The 17,046-nt window shown below is 38.9% G+C and overlaps 1 protein-coding gene across 2 annotated transcripts in view; it reads right to left on the minus strand.

Moving 5' to 3' along the window:
- Window positions 1–17,046, minus strand: part of cntln (centlein, centrosomal protein) — a 337,725-nt gene that overhangs the window by 243,190 nt on the left and 77,489 nt on the right. For both annotated transcript variants that reach the window (XM_080188296.1, XM_080188295.1), the window contains exons 7-9: window positions 15,656–15,789; window positions 4,992–5,154; window positions 3,024–3,218 (exon numbers count right to left, since the gene is read on the minus strand). In XM_080188296.1, the coding sequence (XP_080044422.1) occupies window positions 3,024–3,218; window positions 4,992–5,154; window positions 15,656–15,789 (492 nt within the window). The remainder of the gene's footprint in view (window positions 1–3,023; window positions 3,219–4,991; window positions 5,155–15,655; window positions 15,790–17,046) is intronic.

Here is a 17,046-nt window from a genome sequence, read left to right on the forward strand (position 1 = left end):
TGCCCTCTATCCCACCCATAAAAACATAAAGGATTTTCAACAGGAATCATGCATGAGTACAGGTATGGAAATTCTAACTGTTTCATTAAGACATGTATTCATTAAATCTACATGGCAATTACTGAGATTCTCAAGAGGTTTGCGTTATCACAGAAGACCGTGCTATTTTTGTTTGTCTTTTTTCACAGTGATCTTGCAGCAAACCTTTAAACATGTTCACAGGATAATTGAATGGTTCAAACATTGAGAACATAACATTTCTGCTCTCCATTCAAAAAGGGGGTCTGGTCAATAAGTCAGTTTGACTCATTAGTAGTCCTCTCATCTTGGAATGAGATGGATGTATGTACAATTCATACTTTAAATCTTGTTCTGATCTTGAATCAGAACCTCCCCCCTCAAGGTTTTGGTTACGATCCAGTTAAAGACCAGTAACTTTCTGTTTAAAGTAGACAAAGTTTGAGATCTAAGACACTTCCTGAGAGAATAGAGGCACAAGGTTCCATGGCTTATGAACAAACAAAATAAATTTCATTACCATATTTCACTAGGTCAGAATGTTAAACAATTCACAATATCTATCACATACTCTTGAATGTTCAGGATTAGCATCAGGTATATGTGAAGTAACAGGCAAACTGTGGTTGAACGTACTAACTGCACAATAAATAGCAAATGCAACCAAGACAGATCCCATGGGTTTCTCAGCAACCCATCCAGATGTCAGTGAGCACTGAGTCAACCAATCATTGAAACACTGTCTCTTTCACGAGGGACTACAGTCTTCACCTTCAAAGATCTAGCGTTAGAATTCTCTTCAACATTGCTCAAACTCAGACTGACTCAGTGACAGAACACCTCAGATTATTTCAATCTCATCTCCTGACACTCTGTTCCCTGGATTGCTGAGCATGCACTCCAGCATCAACTCACAAGCACAACTTCAGCTCTCCGGCCATGTCAAGCACACCATTACTGCTCCAAAGAAGCGTCTTTGCCCCATTGGCCTGCAAGACAGAATCACCAACCTGCTCTGGACTTCTTCAATTTCCAGGTCTTCACCTGAACCCTCACTACTAAAGAGTTTTCTAACTGCAGCTCTTTTTATGACTGGAACTTTGCTCTGCACCTGTTTCTTTTTGACTGGGATCTCTCCCTATTCCCTCTCCCTGTCTGAGACTCCCATTGGGATCACTCTTTATTCCCTGTCTAGGACTTTCTCCTGTTTCACATGAACAGAATTTTCATGCTGTCTTTTATTCCTCTTTTCACACAGGCATATTGAGTAATCCAAATGTTATGCTGCGCATGCCTACTCTAGGTCCCTGCATGCATGAAAACACCTGAGGCCCATCAGGACTTGGCATTCCTAGCTCCCCCTGCTTGACAATAGGTAAGTCAGGTTCCATAACAAATTCAAGCAGATAGTCTAACCTTCTTTGGCATTGAGGGAGATACAGCCCTCTGGCTAAAATGTTAAACTGAAGTCCCATCGGATCACTTTGATGCCTCAGGTGATGTTAATGATCCTTAGCCTTACCTAGGAAAGAGCAGCAAGTTCCCTTGGTGTCCCAACATTTCTCTGCTGCTTGTAGATCCTTGTTGTGTGTAAATGTGGCCGCCAAGTGTCCAACTGCATCACAACAAGGCTATCTCAACAGTACTGGCAAGGTTCAACTTCACTCTTCAGTTTAGTCATGCGAACAAATCCAACAACCAAATGGGAAAGCTTGCATTTTTAAACAGTAAGTTTACATATTTTCCCTGTGATTCTGATGGCACCATTGCACTGCCAACTTTGAGATTTCAGCAGCAGGGATAACTAATCGATATGTGCGCTGGAATGCGGAACTGTCCAAAGACATATCGAGACACATCAGATATACTGAAAAAATATGGCAACCTGGGGTTTTTTATTCTTTCATGGGATATTGCCATCACTGTCAAGGCCAGAATTGGTTGCCAATCCCTAACTGTCCTTGAACTGATTGGCTTACTAAATAATTACAGAGGGTAGTTTAGAGCCAATCATTATTGTGGATCTAGAGTCACAGTTTATGAACAAGTTCGAAAATCTCTGCCTGCCTGGAAGTAATTCATAAAATAACCTGAACACATACATTCAAAACCGCACAAGTCACAATTATGGATCTTTTCAATATTAGATTGGTGGCAAATTAGTATTCCTAGACATATATGGCAGAATTTTGTTAAACAGCTACTGGTGTGGGGCCCTCAGTAACAGCAAGTGCAGCGGGACCTGGGTGTCCTTGTGCGTGAATCACAAAAAGCTGCAGTAGATAATTAAGAAGACAAATGGAATTTTGTCCTTCATTGCTAGAGGGATGGAGTTTAAAACAGTGAGGTTATGTTGCAGCTGTATCAGGTGCTGGTGAGGCCACACTTGGAGTACTGTGTACTGTTTTGGTCTCCTTACTTGAGAAAGGATATATTGGCACTGGAGAGGGTACAGAGAGACCGAGTAGAGTGGGACAATACTCATTGGAGTTTAGAAGAATTGGGGGAAAATAGATAAGATTGAAGCAGGGAGGTTGTTTTCACTGGTGGGTAAAACTAGAACTAGGGGGCATAGCCTCAAAATAAGGGCAGCAGATTTAGGACGGAGTTGAGGAGGAACTTCTCCACCCAAAGGATTGTGAATCTGTGGAATTCCCTACCCAGTGAAGCAGTTGAGGTGACCTCATTGAACGTTTTTAAGGCAAAGATAGATATTTGAACAGTAAAGGAATTAAGGGTTATGGTGAGCAGGTGGGTAAGTGGAGCTGGGTCCATGAAAAAAGCAGCTATGATCTTACTGAATGGTGGAGCAGGCTCAAGGGGCCAAATAGCCTACTCCTATTCCTAGTTCTCATGGTCTAACTGCAGAAGCTAAGACAGGTGGTCTTGATTTTCTAACTCCAGCTCACCATTCACCCCCATCATTTCAGGAATAAATCTTTTACACCATCAACACTTTAGTTTGCTGCAATAGAACAAACAACTGTTATTATCCAGTACCTTACCTGCTCCAAACAATTAGCAGTAGTCTTGTAAGTTGCAGTTTGTTTAGAATCGAAAGCCTGTTGTAGCTTTCCAAGAAGCTGGTTTACTTGTTGCTCCTTTTCATTTAGTTGGGCAGTCAGAGAAAGGTATCTTTGCTGATGCTGTACCTCACTGGATTTTAATGCATCATAACGCATGTTCAGCTCGTTGTAGTGCTGACATAAAAATACATATTATCAGCATAGAATAGAGTCAAAGAGAATATTCACATTGACACAGCAGAATATAACCTGAAATAATTCCTTGTTGGGGGAAATGATCAACACCTGACAGAAAAACAGTAAATGCTGGAAAATCACAGCAGGTCTAAAAGCATCTGTGGAGGGAGAATAGAGCCAATATTTTGAAAATGGATGACTCTGAAGAGAAGGAAAATCAGACAAAATTTCAAACAGCAGGAGAGAAATGGAAAAGCAATGAAGGTGACAGGGTAAAAGAGACAAACAGAAATTCTGTTGGAGAGAAGAACAGTATTTCTTCAGGGTCCGCATTCTTGGAAGAGAAGTGGCAGTGGGTTAAATGCTAAGATAAAGGGACAGACACACTGCTAGGGGCACAAGCAGAGCGCCCAGAGCCAGGCACAGCTCCGGGAGCGCAGGCAGAGCACAGGTAGAGCGCCGGGAGAGCAGGCAGAGCGGAGGCAGAGCGCCGGAAGCGCAGGCACACAACTCTATTTTAAATAAGTAACAGATGGGAGGTCAAAGAAAAATTAACTTGCATTTATATAGCATCTTTCATGATCACCAGACATCTAGTCCTATCCCACCTATCAAAAACTAGCAAGATCAGACGCAACACCAATTATACACCCAGCTCAATTTTAATCGCTATTAAAGTCACTACAACAATAAAGTTCAATGAAGGCAAAACAATAAAACAGAATATATCATGTATATAACATATCTATAACATATAACAGAATATATAACATGCAACAACTTTTTATGATATATGGAGACGAGGAATGAGGTTTTTGCTCTTGGAGCCTGTATTTTATACAATGGCTGTACAATATCAGAAAATTTTAGGTAGAATTCCCTCCACAGGTTTCCCTAGAAACATTGCCCCAGGTTAGCCTGGCCCATGGTGCATGGACAATCCCATAAATACAAACCTGCCAATGTCTGGATGATTCAAGATTTTGCTTCAGGCAATTTTGGAAACTTTTAGAGAAGTTGGAGAGAAGGCTTTTACATACTTCTCTACATCACTCATTCCCTTTCTAGTAAAACCACTACACGGCTGAATAATACCATTCAGCTTTTCTTCTTAAAGGGATACAAACAATGTTACTTTACCTCTCAAAAAACATACTAAAGTTCAGCTCCTCAGACTGATCTCAAATAAATGATGATTTAATTTAGCATTAATAAATAAGCACTTAAGTCAGCTATTTAATAGATAAATAGTATTTTTACAAAATTGTCAATTTGGAAGTTTAATTGCTTGATTTTGCAAACAGATTAGAGTAAATTTACTACAAAGTGAATGGAAAGGTTAAAAGTTTATTTGTTACATATAAGGCTTACATTAATACTGCAATGAAGTTACTGTGAAATTCTCCTTGTCGCCACAGCCCGGCGCCAGTTCAGGTCAATGTGCCTAACCAACATGTCTTTCAGACTGTGGGAGGAAACCCACATAGACACGGGGGGAACAGAACGTGCAAACTCCACATAGACAGTGACCCAAGCCAGGAACCTGGATCCTTCGCGCTGTGAGGCAGCAGTGCTAACCACTGTGCCACCCCATGCAGGTCATTAGGAGAACGGAAGCCAGACATAGGTCCTATAACAAGCCAGGTGACCCAGTCCACCAGATTAACCCTCTTGCCAGAAAATAAAGAAACTACCACATGGTTTGTCAAAGTAACTTGTAATTTTAAACCTTTTAAAATATGTTTCACTTAAAAGAATTGTCCCACTTACCTTTTGAAAGGACTTGGTCTCTGAGGCATGGGCATCCTCCTGATTCCTCAGCACCTTCTGTGTATCAAGGTTGAGGGCCTGTAGTTGCTGGATGACATCAGCTTGCTGGGCTGCATGTTCAATGCTTTCTTTGTACAGACACTGTAGGTCTTGGAACTCCTTCCTGTGCATTTGTAAAGAAAATATAAATGAGACTACTGGCAATTGCAGGAGACACGGAACTGTGAAATCTGGTGATGCCAATTCGAAATTTGGAATGTCCTTGCGTCAGCACGGTAATTCAGTTTAGTATGGATTGTTATCCAATCTATTTTCTGTTACTACCTCAACTAATTTTCTTTCATAAATTTCAAAAATATTGCTATTACTACTCGAATCTTTGAAAATCATTACATGAGTAGAATTTTAGATAGCCATTGAGATCGCTCCTTATAAGTAAATAAAATTGTGGAAAGCTACAATTTCTATTTAGCAAGGTACATTTTGCAGGTCACTGGGAGATGGGAAAACTTCTGATGTTCCAATAAAGTGTGAATCAGCCTTTCTGATTCCAATCTCATAATCACTTAAAATATCAATAAAGCAGCCACTGCTGCAAAATAAAATCACAGTCCCTAAAAAGCAATTTTTTTTTTAATTGCTCGCAATTCCATTTTACCTCTCAAAAGCTTCTCCAAAGGAAGGAATCAATAATATATTCATGAAAATCTTTTTTGAACAACCATGTTACTTCCAAGATCCAAGAACGTATTTGCTTTGGATTGGCCTGAATCCCCTACAATATCCTAATAGTTTATCTTAATGTACGATGACTGGACTTCTGAACTTTGGATTCTTCTCTTGTTTATGTTTTCTATGGTGTTTCTAAATATGTTTTCACTTCATGAGAATAGTATAAACTTGTGGTTAATATACTCAACAATGAGAACATAATCTCACAAGAATAAGAAAAAATGAATTTCCTTCGCATAAAACAAAGCCTATAAATACCATAAAGAGAAATATTACTTTAAAAATTCTTTAAAATATTTTTTACTTTGGGAAATAACACAAATGAACCATGAGGTATGGCAGCTATATTACTGGATGAGTAATCTAGACGTCAGGAAAATAGCCCAGAGATATGACTCCTGGGGAATTTAAATGTAATCAATTAAATAAATCTAGAAATAAAACCAAATATTAGTAATGGTGATCATGAAACGACTGGTTTGCTGTAAAAACACATCGAATTCACTAATGTCATTTGCAAAGTACATTTGGTGGCCTAACCTATACATGACTCCAGATTCCACGGCAACAGGTGACTGAATTACTCTCTGAAATGGCCTAAGACACTCAGTTGTATTGAAGGTGACAGCTCACCTCCACCTTGTCAAGGGTAGTCAGCAATGGACATTAAATGATGACCTTGCCAACTACCCTTGAATGTAAAACATTAGTAAATAGGTTCAAACCATTTATATCCTCTAAGAATAAGTTCTTCTGCAACATGTTATATTATTTTCCTCATTCATCAACAAATCTAAATTTAGGGAAAGGTGTTGCTAGAGGCATCGTAAAAAAAAGACAAAATGAGAATTCTGTATAATTCTTCGCCGCGCCGTTAAGCGTAAAGAAGAAGGTCATAAAAGCTTTGAAAATAATACACAAGAAGCAACAAGTGCTTGTAACCAGAATGCATTCTGGAAGATAAATTAAAGTTTTAAAAGCTGACCAGGATACTTAAAATATAATTCTGTAATACAGAATGTAATCGCATTGCTGCTGGGAACATTTAATGAGCCACGGATAAAAGTACTTTAAGCTGTTGTACATCCTTTTCTTGTGACTACATGGACATTTAATCACCACATTGACCTCAACTGGATAAAGTCCAACATGGTTGTTGGCCTTGCTTCTCATGTTCTCAGTAACTTTGAAAATATTTTAGTCAACCACCCAAATCTCATTCAGACATCCTTTCATCTTAATCTCACATCTTTTCAAAACTGGAAATGATGGGACAGAGTCCAAGATAGCAACTAGCACACTTCCGTTTTATATGGCTTTCTTCTGGTAATCATTACATTTTTGAAACCACCAAATCAAATTTTATGAGTATTTACACCTCATTCTCAAGCTGGGGCTGATTGGTAAAATCAAAGACATCTGCTAGCAGCATGCTGATATTTTTAACTGTAATACATAGGATCACAAGAAATAGGAACAACAGTAGGCCATTCAGCCCATTGAACTGGCTCCACCAGTCAACAGATCATGATGAACTAACAAATTACTTGAAAAAAAATGTAGGGTATGGGGAAAGAGCAGGGAAGTGAAACTAATTGGATAGCTCTTTCAAAGAGCCAGTACAGATCCGATTAGCCAAATGACCTCCTACTATGATAAAAGCAAAATGCTGCAGATGCTGGAATCTGAAACAAAAACAGAAAACGCTGGAAAATTTCAGCAGGTTTGACATCAGGGCTCTGATGAAGGGTCACCCAGACCTGAAACGTTGGCTCTGTTCTCTCTCTACAGATGCTGTCAGACCTGCTGAGATTTTCCAGCATCTTGTTTTTGCTGCTGCTGTTGTTGTGGCCTTCCTGCTATGCCTTTTTTTATTCTTTCATGGGATGGCAAGGCCAATTGGCTATCCCTAATTGCCTTTGGACTGAGTAGCAGTTAACATTTCACCACATTATTGACAGTCTGGAGTCACATGTAGGCCAGACCTGGTAAGGATGGCAGATTTCCTTTTCTAAAGGACCTTAGTGAACAGATGTGTTTTTATGACAATCAATAATAGTTTCATGGTCACTATTAGAGAGACTAGCTTTTAATTCCAGATTTTGTTAATTGAATTTAAATTCCACCAGTTACTATGGAAGGATTTGGACCCATATCCCCAGAACATTTATCTGGGCCTCTGGATTACAAGTCCAGTGACATTACCACCAAGCCACCGCCTCAATGTTTTGCACTGTTGGCTTTAACAACAATAGTACACAAAATCTCAAGCCAAATGAATCAAATAAATGTAAAATAAAGGCCACTGTGGTCAGTTCTGGTCTCATCAAAAACTGGATGACAATGAGACTTTAGAAAGGATGAACCACTGGTCCAATTCCAATAAAGCATCGTAATTATCAAGATAGGCTCAGAGAGTTGGGAGTCTACATTTTAGGGAGGTTTACACTTGGGAATAAACTGATTGAGGTATATAACGTGATGGGAATAGATCCCAAGTTGACAACTTGTTCCATTTAAATAGGTTGTGAAGACCAGGGGTTAAATTTATACATTAAATAAGGAGAGGACTAGATTGGATATTGGACAGTTCCTCCTTGCCCGGAGAATAGGGGGGTCTCTGAAACAGGCTGCCAATTGATACAGTTTTCTTGAATTCTTTCAAATTGGAACTGGACCTGTTCCTGGGTTGGCTGATAATCCTTCCAACAAAAAGGTGGGCACTTGAGGAATTCAGGGCAAAAGTGGTCACCTGGACTATCTCCGATTGCCAGAGGCTCAGAAGGGAATTTTGTAGATTTCCTTCCTGTCTTTGCCTTGGAATTTTCCCTGTACTTTTTCCTCTGCCTGGAGTGGAGGGTTCTGGGTGGGTTAAAGCATCCATGTTGTAGTTCACAAGGTATCTCCATTATGTGGGATGGGCTGTGTAGACCAGAGGGTCATCATCATTTTTCAAATGCCTTTACAAATAATTTTATTGCAGAACAAGGAATTCTCTGATTGCTGACTTGCTGCAATGTTGTGGAAGATGTGTTTATTTTAAAATATATTTGTAACTTTCATTAACTTATGTAATAAATGTGTCACATGGATCCTATTGCTTTGTTGAATTTGATAAATTTCAACAAAATGCAAACCATTTGTACCTCCAGACTACAAGATCACTCCAGTAACCATCAAAAACAATACTTGCCTCAAACGAAGAGAAATGTTACTGGAAAAACACTCCATTCTAAAAATACAATTTTCCAAATTTTTATTTTCTTTGACTCTCATCTTGTGCTCAAAAAACATGGATATTGTAAACTATGAGTACATGTTTTAGCGGAATAAAAGGATGAGTTAAGATTGTTTATTTGATAAATATTATTACTGCTTGCGTACTGCAACACATCACAAAATCAATAGCAATTTGCAGTAAAACATATGCATCCTTTTCTTTGCAGGCTCCTAAATGAAAACAGAATTTTCTCCACCACCCCCCCACCCCCAGAGACACATACAATAGCAGAGTCAAATAAACAAACATTCAAGTTCCCGCTTAGAAAGGATAGCAGGACTAGAGGGCACAGCCTCGGGGGGGGGGGGGGGGGGGGGGGGTGGTGCAGTTTAGATCAGAGTTGAGGAGGAACTTCTTCACTCAAAGGGTGGTGAATCTCTGCAATTCTCTGCCCATTGAAGTGGTGGAGGCTGCCTCGCTAAATATATTTAAGTCACGGGTAGATAGGTTTCCGATAGACAGGGGAATTAAGGGTTATGGGGACACAGCGGGAAAGTGGAACTGATCCACTTCAGATCAGCCATGATCTTATTGAATGGCGGGGCAGGCTCGAAGGGCTAGATGGCCTACTCCTGCTCCTATTTCTTATCTTCTTATGTTCTAAGTATTTGCATTTAAACATCAGCATTCTTGCTCCACGTAGAGAGAAAGAAAACTACTATTTAACACAAAGATGATTTTATAATTGACTATCAAAAATCCACCAATTTTTTCTGCTTTTGTAAATACCATATTCTTGCTGAAATAAAGCAGGAATACAAAATACTGGTGTTTTTAAACAAAGTCCAATTAAAAAGAATTGCCTCATCATTTGCAAGCTTTCACAGCCTCTGTCATATTCTGCATGGTGCATGAACCATGTAAAATTCTCCCACTTACAGGTGACTAAATGTACATCATTCATAAGCTTGGAGATTACAGTATATGGTTTCTGTAGATGGCAGCATAATTAAAGTTTTACATTCTGTTGCAACCATATGTATCTTTTTCACATTTCACATTCAAACCCTCAGTGATCTCCATATTTTTATACACACATGTATAGATTTTCTCAAATATTCTTCAGTGTGTATATGTTGTAAATTTATATATTAGAAAAACGTCCTTTATTTGGGCTGATGGGTCCTTACCAGATGAATCATCATTCTCTTTAGAAGAGGGGAGGACTGTGCATTTGTATAATATCTTTCACAACCGTGGGACATTCAAAGGTGTCCAACAGCCAATGAAGTAGTTTTTAAAGTGTAGTCACTGCTGTAATGTAAAGACATGGCAGCCCATTTGTGCACAGCAAGATCCCACAAACAGCAGTTAAAAGAATGACCAGACAATCTGCTTTTAGCGATTCTGGTTGAGGCAAATAATCTGGCTTAGACACCAGGAAATAAGTAAGTTCATGTGCTCTATATAAAGCCACCAGTGCCCAATTTTCTTAGGATTGATAGTAAATGACAGTTAGTAAAGATATGGTTAATAAGGACATTTTCTCTTTTTGGGGGAAACGTATCAATTAAATCCCTGTATATTCTTTTTGTTTATATGGAACAATTTGATAAATGAGACAACCGCGCTTCAACCAGACCATCAAAATTAACAGTCTTCAACTATGACACAGTTTTTATTTGAAGGAAACATACTTCCAGAATTCTTATCCCACTTACACAGGATTCCCTGGATCAGGTCCAGTAAAACATTGTCATGGTCAAGTGAAAACAGATGTTGAATAGGTAAACTGCCAACTAGTTGGATGACTATCTTTCTACAAAAAGCTTATTATTTGTATGCTTACAGTGTTGTAAAAGCTTATGGCGTAACATCACATTTCTTACCAAGTAATATATACTGGAAATTATTTCTGAAGTCTGATCTTTAATATTGAAAATAATTTGGAAATGCAACACGTTCCTGGAACAGGAAAACGTTCGCTTGGTCCAATTTATTCCATCTGTCTCAAGCACATTAAGATACAGAAACATACAGACAGTTTTGAAAGAGGCTGAAATTTCTCATCACTATGGCACTGATTTCCAGCACAATTGCTCTACTTAAATTCACTACAGTTTTGAGAAACAATGAACAGCCAATATACTTCTCCCATGACGAGAGGATAAATCCATTTCAGCATTCTTGCCTGTCCCAAGTAAATACCAGCCAGATGACCGAGAAAAAGCTGTAGTCCTCTTACATCCCATTGACTAACTCACAGCTTCCTCTGTATTAAAAGGCAGCCTTGGTCCTGCAGACTTGCAAGAAGTGATTCGATGCAAATGGCTTATTTGTTGGCATGAACAGATTCAATAAACTATAAAACAGAAGCTCAGCGACACAGAAGTAAATATATTATCCTACACTGCGCTAAGAAGTTTGAAATCTGTTTGCCCAATTTCAACAAGCAACTAGAAAAAATGATGAACTTTGAAACATAGGAACTTAAGAAATAGGAGGAGCAGAACACGTGTCACGCCAAGCCTGCCCTGCCATTTCAGATGATTATGATTATGTTCGACTCGAACTCCACTTTCCTGCTTGCTCCCACATCCCTCAATTTCCGGACAGATCAGAAGTCTGTCCCCCAGCCTTAAGTACTTTCAACAATATAGCATCCACCTCCCTCTGGAGTAACAAATCCTAGTTATTCACAACTCTCGAAATGATGTAATTTTGCCTCATCTCAGTTTTAAACAAACGATCCTTAATCCTGAAGACTGTGCCCGTGTTCCAGACTGGACTGTGAAATACTGGATGTGACAAACATCAAGAGAGCAGAAATATTAAGGGAATTAGCATCCTTAAAAATGGATAAATCACCAGGCCTGGATGAAATGAAATGTACCTCAGGCTGTTCAAAGAAGCTAGGGAGGAAATAGCAGATGCTCTGACCATCATTTCCCAATGCTCATTGGATGAAGGTGCAGTGCCAGAATACTGAGAGGACTACTAATGTTACACCTTTGTTTAAAAACAGAGCATATAATAAACCAAATAATTACAGGCCAGCCTATCCTCAGTACAGGGCAAATTACTGGAATCAATTCTGAGGTACAGGATAAACTGTCACTTAGAAAGGCATGGATTAATCACAGACAGTCAGCACGGATTTGTTATAGGGAACACTGTGTCAGGCCAGTTTGATTGAATTTTTTTGAGGAGGTAACAAGATGGATTGATGAAGGTAGTGCAGTTTATGTGGTCATTTAGCAAGACTATTGACAAGTTCCCACATGGCAGACCGATTAAAAAAATAAAAACCCATGGGGATCCAGAGGAATATAGCAAGCCAGATGTAAAATTGGCTCAATGGCAGAAAAACAAAGGGTAGTAGTTGATGGGTGTTTTTATGACTGGAAGACTGTTTGCAATGGGGTTCCGGTGCAGAGGACGTGAGGAGCAATAGAGTGTATGTCTACAGATCCCTGAATGTAGTTGGTCAGGCCAGTGAAGTAACTAGGAAGGCATATGAATTATTTCATTTATTAGCTAAGGCTTAGAATTTAAGAGCAGGTAGGTGATGCTGGAGTTATACAAAACACTAGTTAGGCAGCAACTTGTGTACTCTGCAGTTCTGGTCACTCATTACAGAAAAGATGTAATTGCACAAGAGTGGATGCAGAAGATATTTATGAGGCTGTTACCAAGACTATAAAAATGCAGTTATAAAAGACACAGTAGGCTGGAGTTGTTTTCCTTGGAACAGAAGAGATTGCAGGGAGATTTGATTGACATGTATAAGGTTGTGAGGGATCTGGATATAGTGGATAGGAAGGGCCTCTCGACCCTGGCAGAGTGGTCAGTGACAGGTGGCATCAATTTCAAGTGATTAGAACATAGAACATAGAACATAGAACATTACAGCGCGGAACAGGCCCTTCGGCCCACAATGTTGCGCCGACCAGTCTTATTTCTAAAAAAAAAACATTGGTATTAGAATTAGAGAGGAGAGGAGGAAAATTGTTTTCACCCAGTGCTTCGTACTGGACTGGAACTCACTGTGTAAAAGATTAGGAGAAACAAACTCTCAACTCATTTAAAAGATGTCTGGAGGTGTTCTTGAAGTCATGTAACCTCCAAGGCGATGGAACAATTGATGGAAAATGGGATTAGGATGGGAGGCTGTTTTTTTTTGGCTGGGCAGAATAGCCTCTTTCTGTGCTGTAAATATTTTTACATTTTCTAAACACCTGTAAAAAGAGAAATACACAAGGATGTGAGGGAGAACGGGGTAGAGGTAGTATGTGAATTGCTCCTTAGATAAGCTAGCATGAACATATGGGTTGAATGGCCTTCCTTGTGCTGTAACAATTCTATGATTTTCCAGCCAGAGAAAACAACTTCTGTGCCTACTCTGTCAAGCCCCTTCAGGATCTTGTATATTTTAACCATTTGTTTCATATCTTCACACACTTTTTTCTCCCTTTGGGGAAGAGTGGGGCATATTGGGAAGAACTATTAGGCTGATTATCAACTGTTGAACATCATGAACATGTTCTCCATGGACTGGATCCCCAAACTTCTGGTTCAAAGGCTGGGGCACAAGCAATTAAGCAAAAAGACCTCCATATGTTTTAATGAGATAACATCTCATTTGTCTAAATTCAAGCGAGTATCAAGGTATTTTACACAGCCTCTTGTCCATAGGACAACCCTCTATCCCAGAGCCAATCTATTGAATCTTTGCTGTACTGCCTCTGGATCTTTCCTTAGATATGAAGGCCAAAACTGTACTCCAGATGTGGTCTCACCAAAGCCCTTCACACATGTACAAGCATTGCATTCCTCATTCTTTCACTTCAGTCCCTTTCAATACAGGCCAACATGCTATTTGTCTTCCTAATTTTGTAGAAGTGCACCCAAGTCTCTGTGGACATTAGCATTTACGAGTTTCACACCTTTAAAAACTATTCTGCTTTTCTAATCTTACTGCCAAATGGAATAAATCTCACACTTCCCCACATTATATTCAATCTGCCACCCTGTTGCTCATTCACTTAACCTGTCTAGATTTCTTTGCAGCCTCTGTCCCCCTCACAGCTTGCATTCCCACATAATTTTGTATCATCAGCAAACTTAAATCACACCTCTTCATCTAAGTCAATATTATAGATTGTAAATAGCTGAGGCTCCTGGAACTAGGAGCACTCCACTAGTCACACAATGCTAACTTGAAACTGCCCTGTTTAACCCTGCTCTCTATTTCCTGCCTATTAACCAATCCTATATCCATCAATAAGTTATCCCTGACTCCATGAGCCTTTATGTTACATATTAACCTTTTTTGTAGCACTTTACCGAGTGCCTTTGGAAATCCAAATATACAACATTTACAGGTTTCTTTTTATCAACCCTATTACTTATATCCTCAAAAGGCTAATAAACCTGCCAAATCTGATTTTCCTTTCATAAAACCATGCTGACTTTGGAGGCTTGAGGTATCACTAAAATGAAATTATGAACATGCCTCAATGATTTAACACAGATCACTACAGCAAGCTTTGAGCGCACCCCTAAACCAAAGTTAGCAGTACTGGTAATTTTGTGGGGGTGAAGTGCTGGGAAGAGAGTTTTAAGGGCTTTCAATATCAACTAGTGAGTTTCATGTGCACTTCAATGCCTGGAATGGTTCCTCCATTAAAAGGATGGCAACAGTAATTTCCATATCAAGCTTCAATGAGTGGAGTGATGCTCTGCACCATTTCTAAGGAGAATTATAATTATCCATATGCTTCGGCTGCAAATGGATACATGTTCTCATTTGTCTCTGCATCATTCTCATTGCATCTTGCAATATTCAGTTATTACCTTCTTAAAAGAATGTACGCAATAAAAATATGTTTTGCTTGTCATATTTGCAGGATAAAATGTTTGTGATAGAGGTCTATAGATAGATTTCATCCAAGACAGCCTCATCACATCTGACTGCAGGTTTAACTTATTTACATAATGCTACTGCTCAGGAAGTGCTAGCTTTTTTGTATACAAATTAATGCCCCCAATCTGACCATACTGTAATGAATGAAACAGCCAAGTTATTACAGCTTTCTCTTTTGCATTTCCCATTTCTCAGCAGCTTTTCAAATATGCAGCACTAATCCTATGGCTTTAATGCAGGGAAGATTTACATGCTGTCACATAAAGCTCAAATCTGAACATGTTGAACCTTTAACCTAGGTCTTTGTGTGTTCCCATTGCTCTGTGAAACTCAACAGTGATTAAAATGTTAAGTCAATCTGAAAATTGTGTAGGTCCTGAACACTCAGCAACTAAAATTTCTGAACAGTTACCAATGCCTTCTATTGTCAAAGCAATGCATTTACAACCTACGATGAAACCATATCCTTGTGTTATGTTTTTTCATTATTGTGAAGAGATGTTAAACTCAGCATAAATCTATCTGAATAAACTAAAATCCTAACAGTTACCAAGTCGACACTGAACAAAACAGGAAACATTCTAACATCTATGGAGATAAATAAGGTTAACAATATTGGTCAATATCTTTCATCAAAACAGTGCATCAATCTGAACTCTTTCGCTCTCCAGATGTTGTCAGACCAGTTGTGTATTTCCAGCACTTTCCATTGTATCTCAGATATCACAGTATTCTGTTTTTCAACAATGAACAAACTTGACTCCGGGTTCTGTATGAAGTACTTGCCTGAATTTAGTCACTTCAACATCCTTTCGTGTCAGTTCTGCCTGCTGATGTACAAGGTGGGATGACAATTCATTGCATTTGTTGTGCATGCCTTCCAACTGATTCCTGGTTTCTTTCAGCTCATCCTCCAATATCTGTTATTGTCATAACCAGAACAAAAACAATCAATAGACTCAAGAATTTTATAACAAAGATATCATCACTTATGGCAGAGCAGAGTTGGAGTCAGCTTGTTAGAGAAATACAACTTAAATAAAAACATAAGTGAAGCAAGCAGAGGTTAATGTGTTGCTCGTTAGTAAAATGGCTCTCCACAGCAAAAGGTGACAAACTAGCTTTGAATACAACGCTCGCTGTTCTACACATGAATGGAGTAGCAACAGTTTATTTGGCTGGATTATTTCTGCAAATGGCATTTGTTTTGGCTTTAGAAGCTACACAATTTATGTGATAAGCATAATTAATGCAACCTTTTAAACAAGCTCCTTTACTCAACGTTATATACAAGTTACATTTAATCAAATGTGTTGTAACACATTGCAACTTCAACCTGCAAGACTGCCACAGTGTGAAACATGAGTTCAATCTTCCAGTCCCAATTGTCCCTTATGCGAAGGTGTTGAGCAAAGATGAGACACAGAGGAGGCGTGCAGAAAAATACCAGTCATCCACACATTACTGTCACACCTCAAAGTTATCATATTATGCTCTCTATCTCTTCACTATCTATTAGCTGCAGATACAATATTAAAATTGTTTACTCAATGTCAGTGAAACAATTCCTGCCACATGCAAGTATTGTTACATAAAAGTTTTTATCTGCCCTGATCTGATTATTAAAGAATTCTGTTGTACATCAATGAGGGATCACTTTCAATTGACCTGAGTGATTATTTGCAAATTAAATACTCTGCTGAAACTGAACTGGGTATCCCAAAAATAATGCCTTGCAAAATACTTTCGACAAAACTCTACAAAAAGACTATTAATTAAACTCGAAACTGAGGATTCAGAATAAAATCTAGGAATGAATAAGAAATAGCATGTGTTCCGAGAGGAGTTATGTCAGAATAGGTTGGGGTACCTCAGGGTTTAGCACTTGGATCACTACAATTTCAAGTTAACAATCAATAGTCATGGTACAAAAGCTCAAAACAAAGTGGTCAGAATTGTAAATGGTACCAGGCAAGCAAGGAAAGTTGACTTGGAAGAGGCAGCTCAGAAATTATGAAATGAGTTGGTAAGAACTGTAGCTGAACAGACAATACAAGATGAAGCTTAGTGCAGACAAGTGAAAAAGCACTACACAGAGAAGAAACAATAGTGACATGCACACTGGATTAAATAACTGAAGGTAAAATTAACAGATGCCTGAGCAGATCCAACTATCA

The sequence above is a fragment of the Carcharhinus amblyrhynchos genome, chromosome 5 (genome assembly GCF_965287045.1).
Source record: "Carcharhinus amblyrhynchos chromosome 5, sCarAmb.v2.hapA, whole genome shotgun sequence".
NCBI lineage: Eukaryota > Metazoa > Chordata > Chondrichthyes > Carcharhiniformes > Carcharhinidae > Carcharhinus > Carcharhinus amblyrhynchos.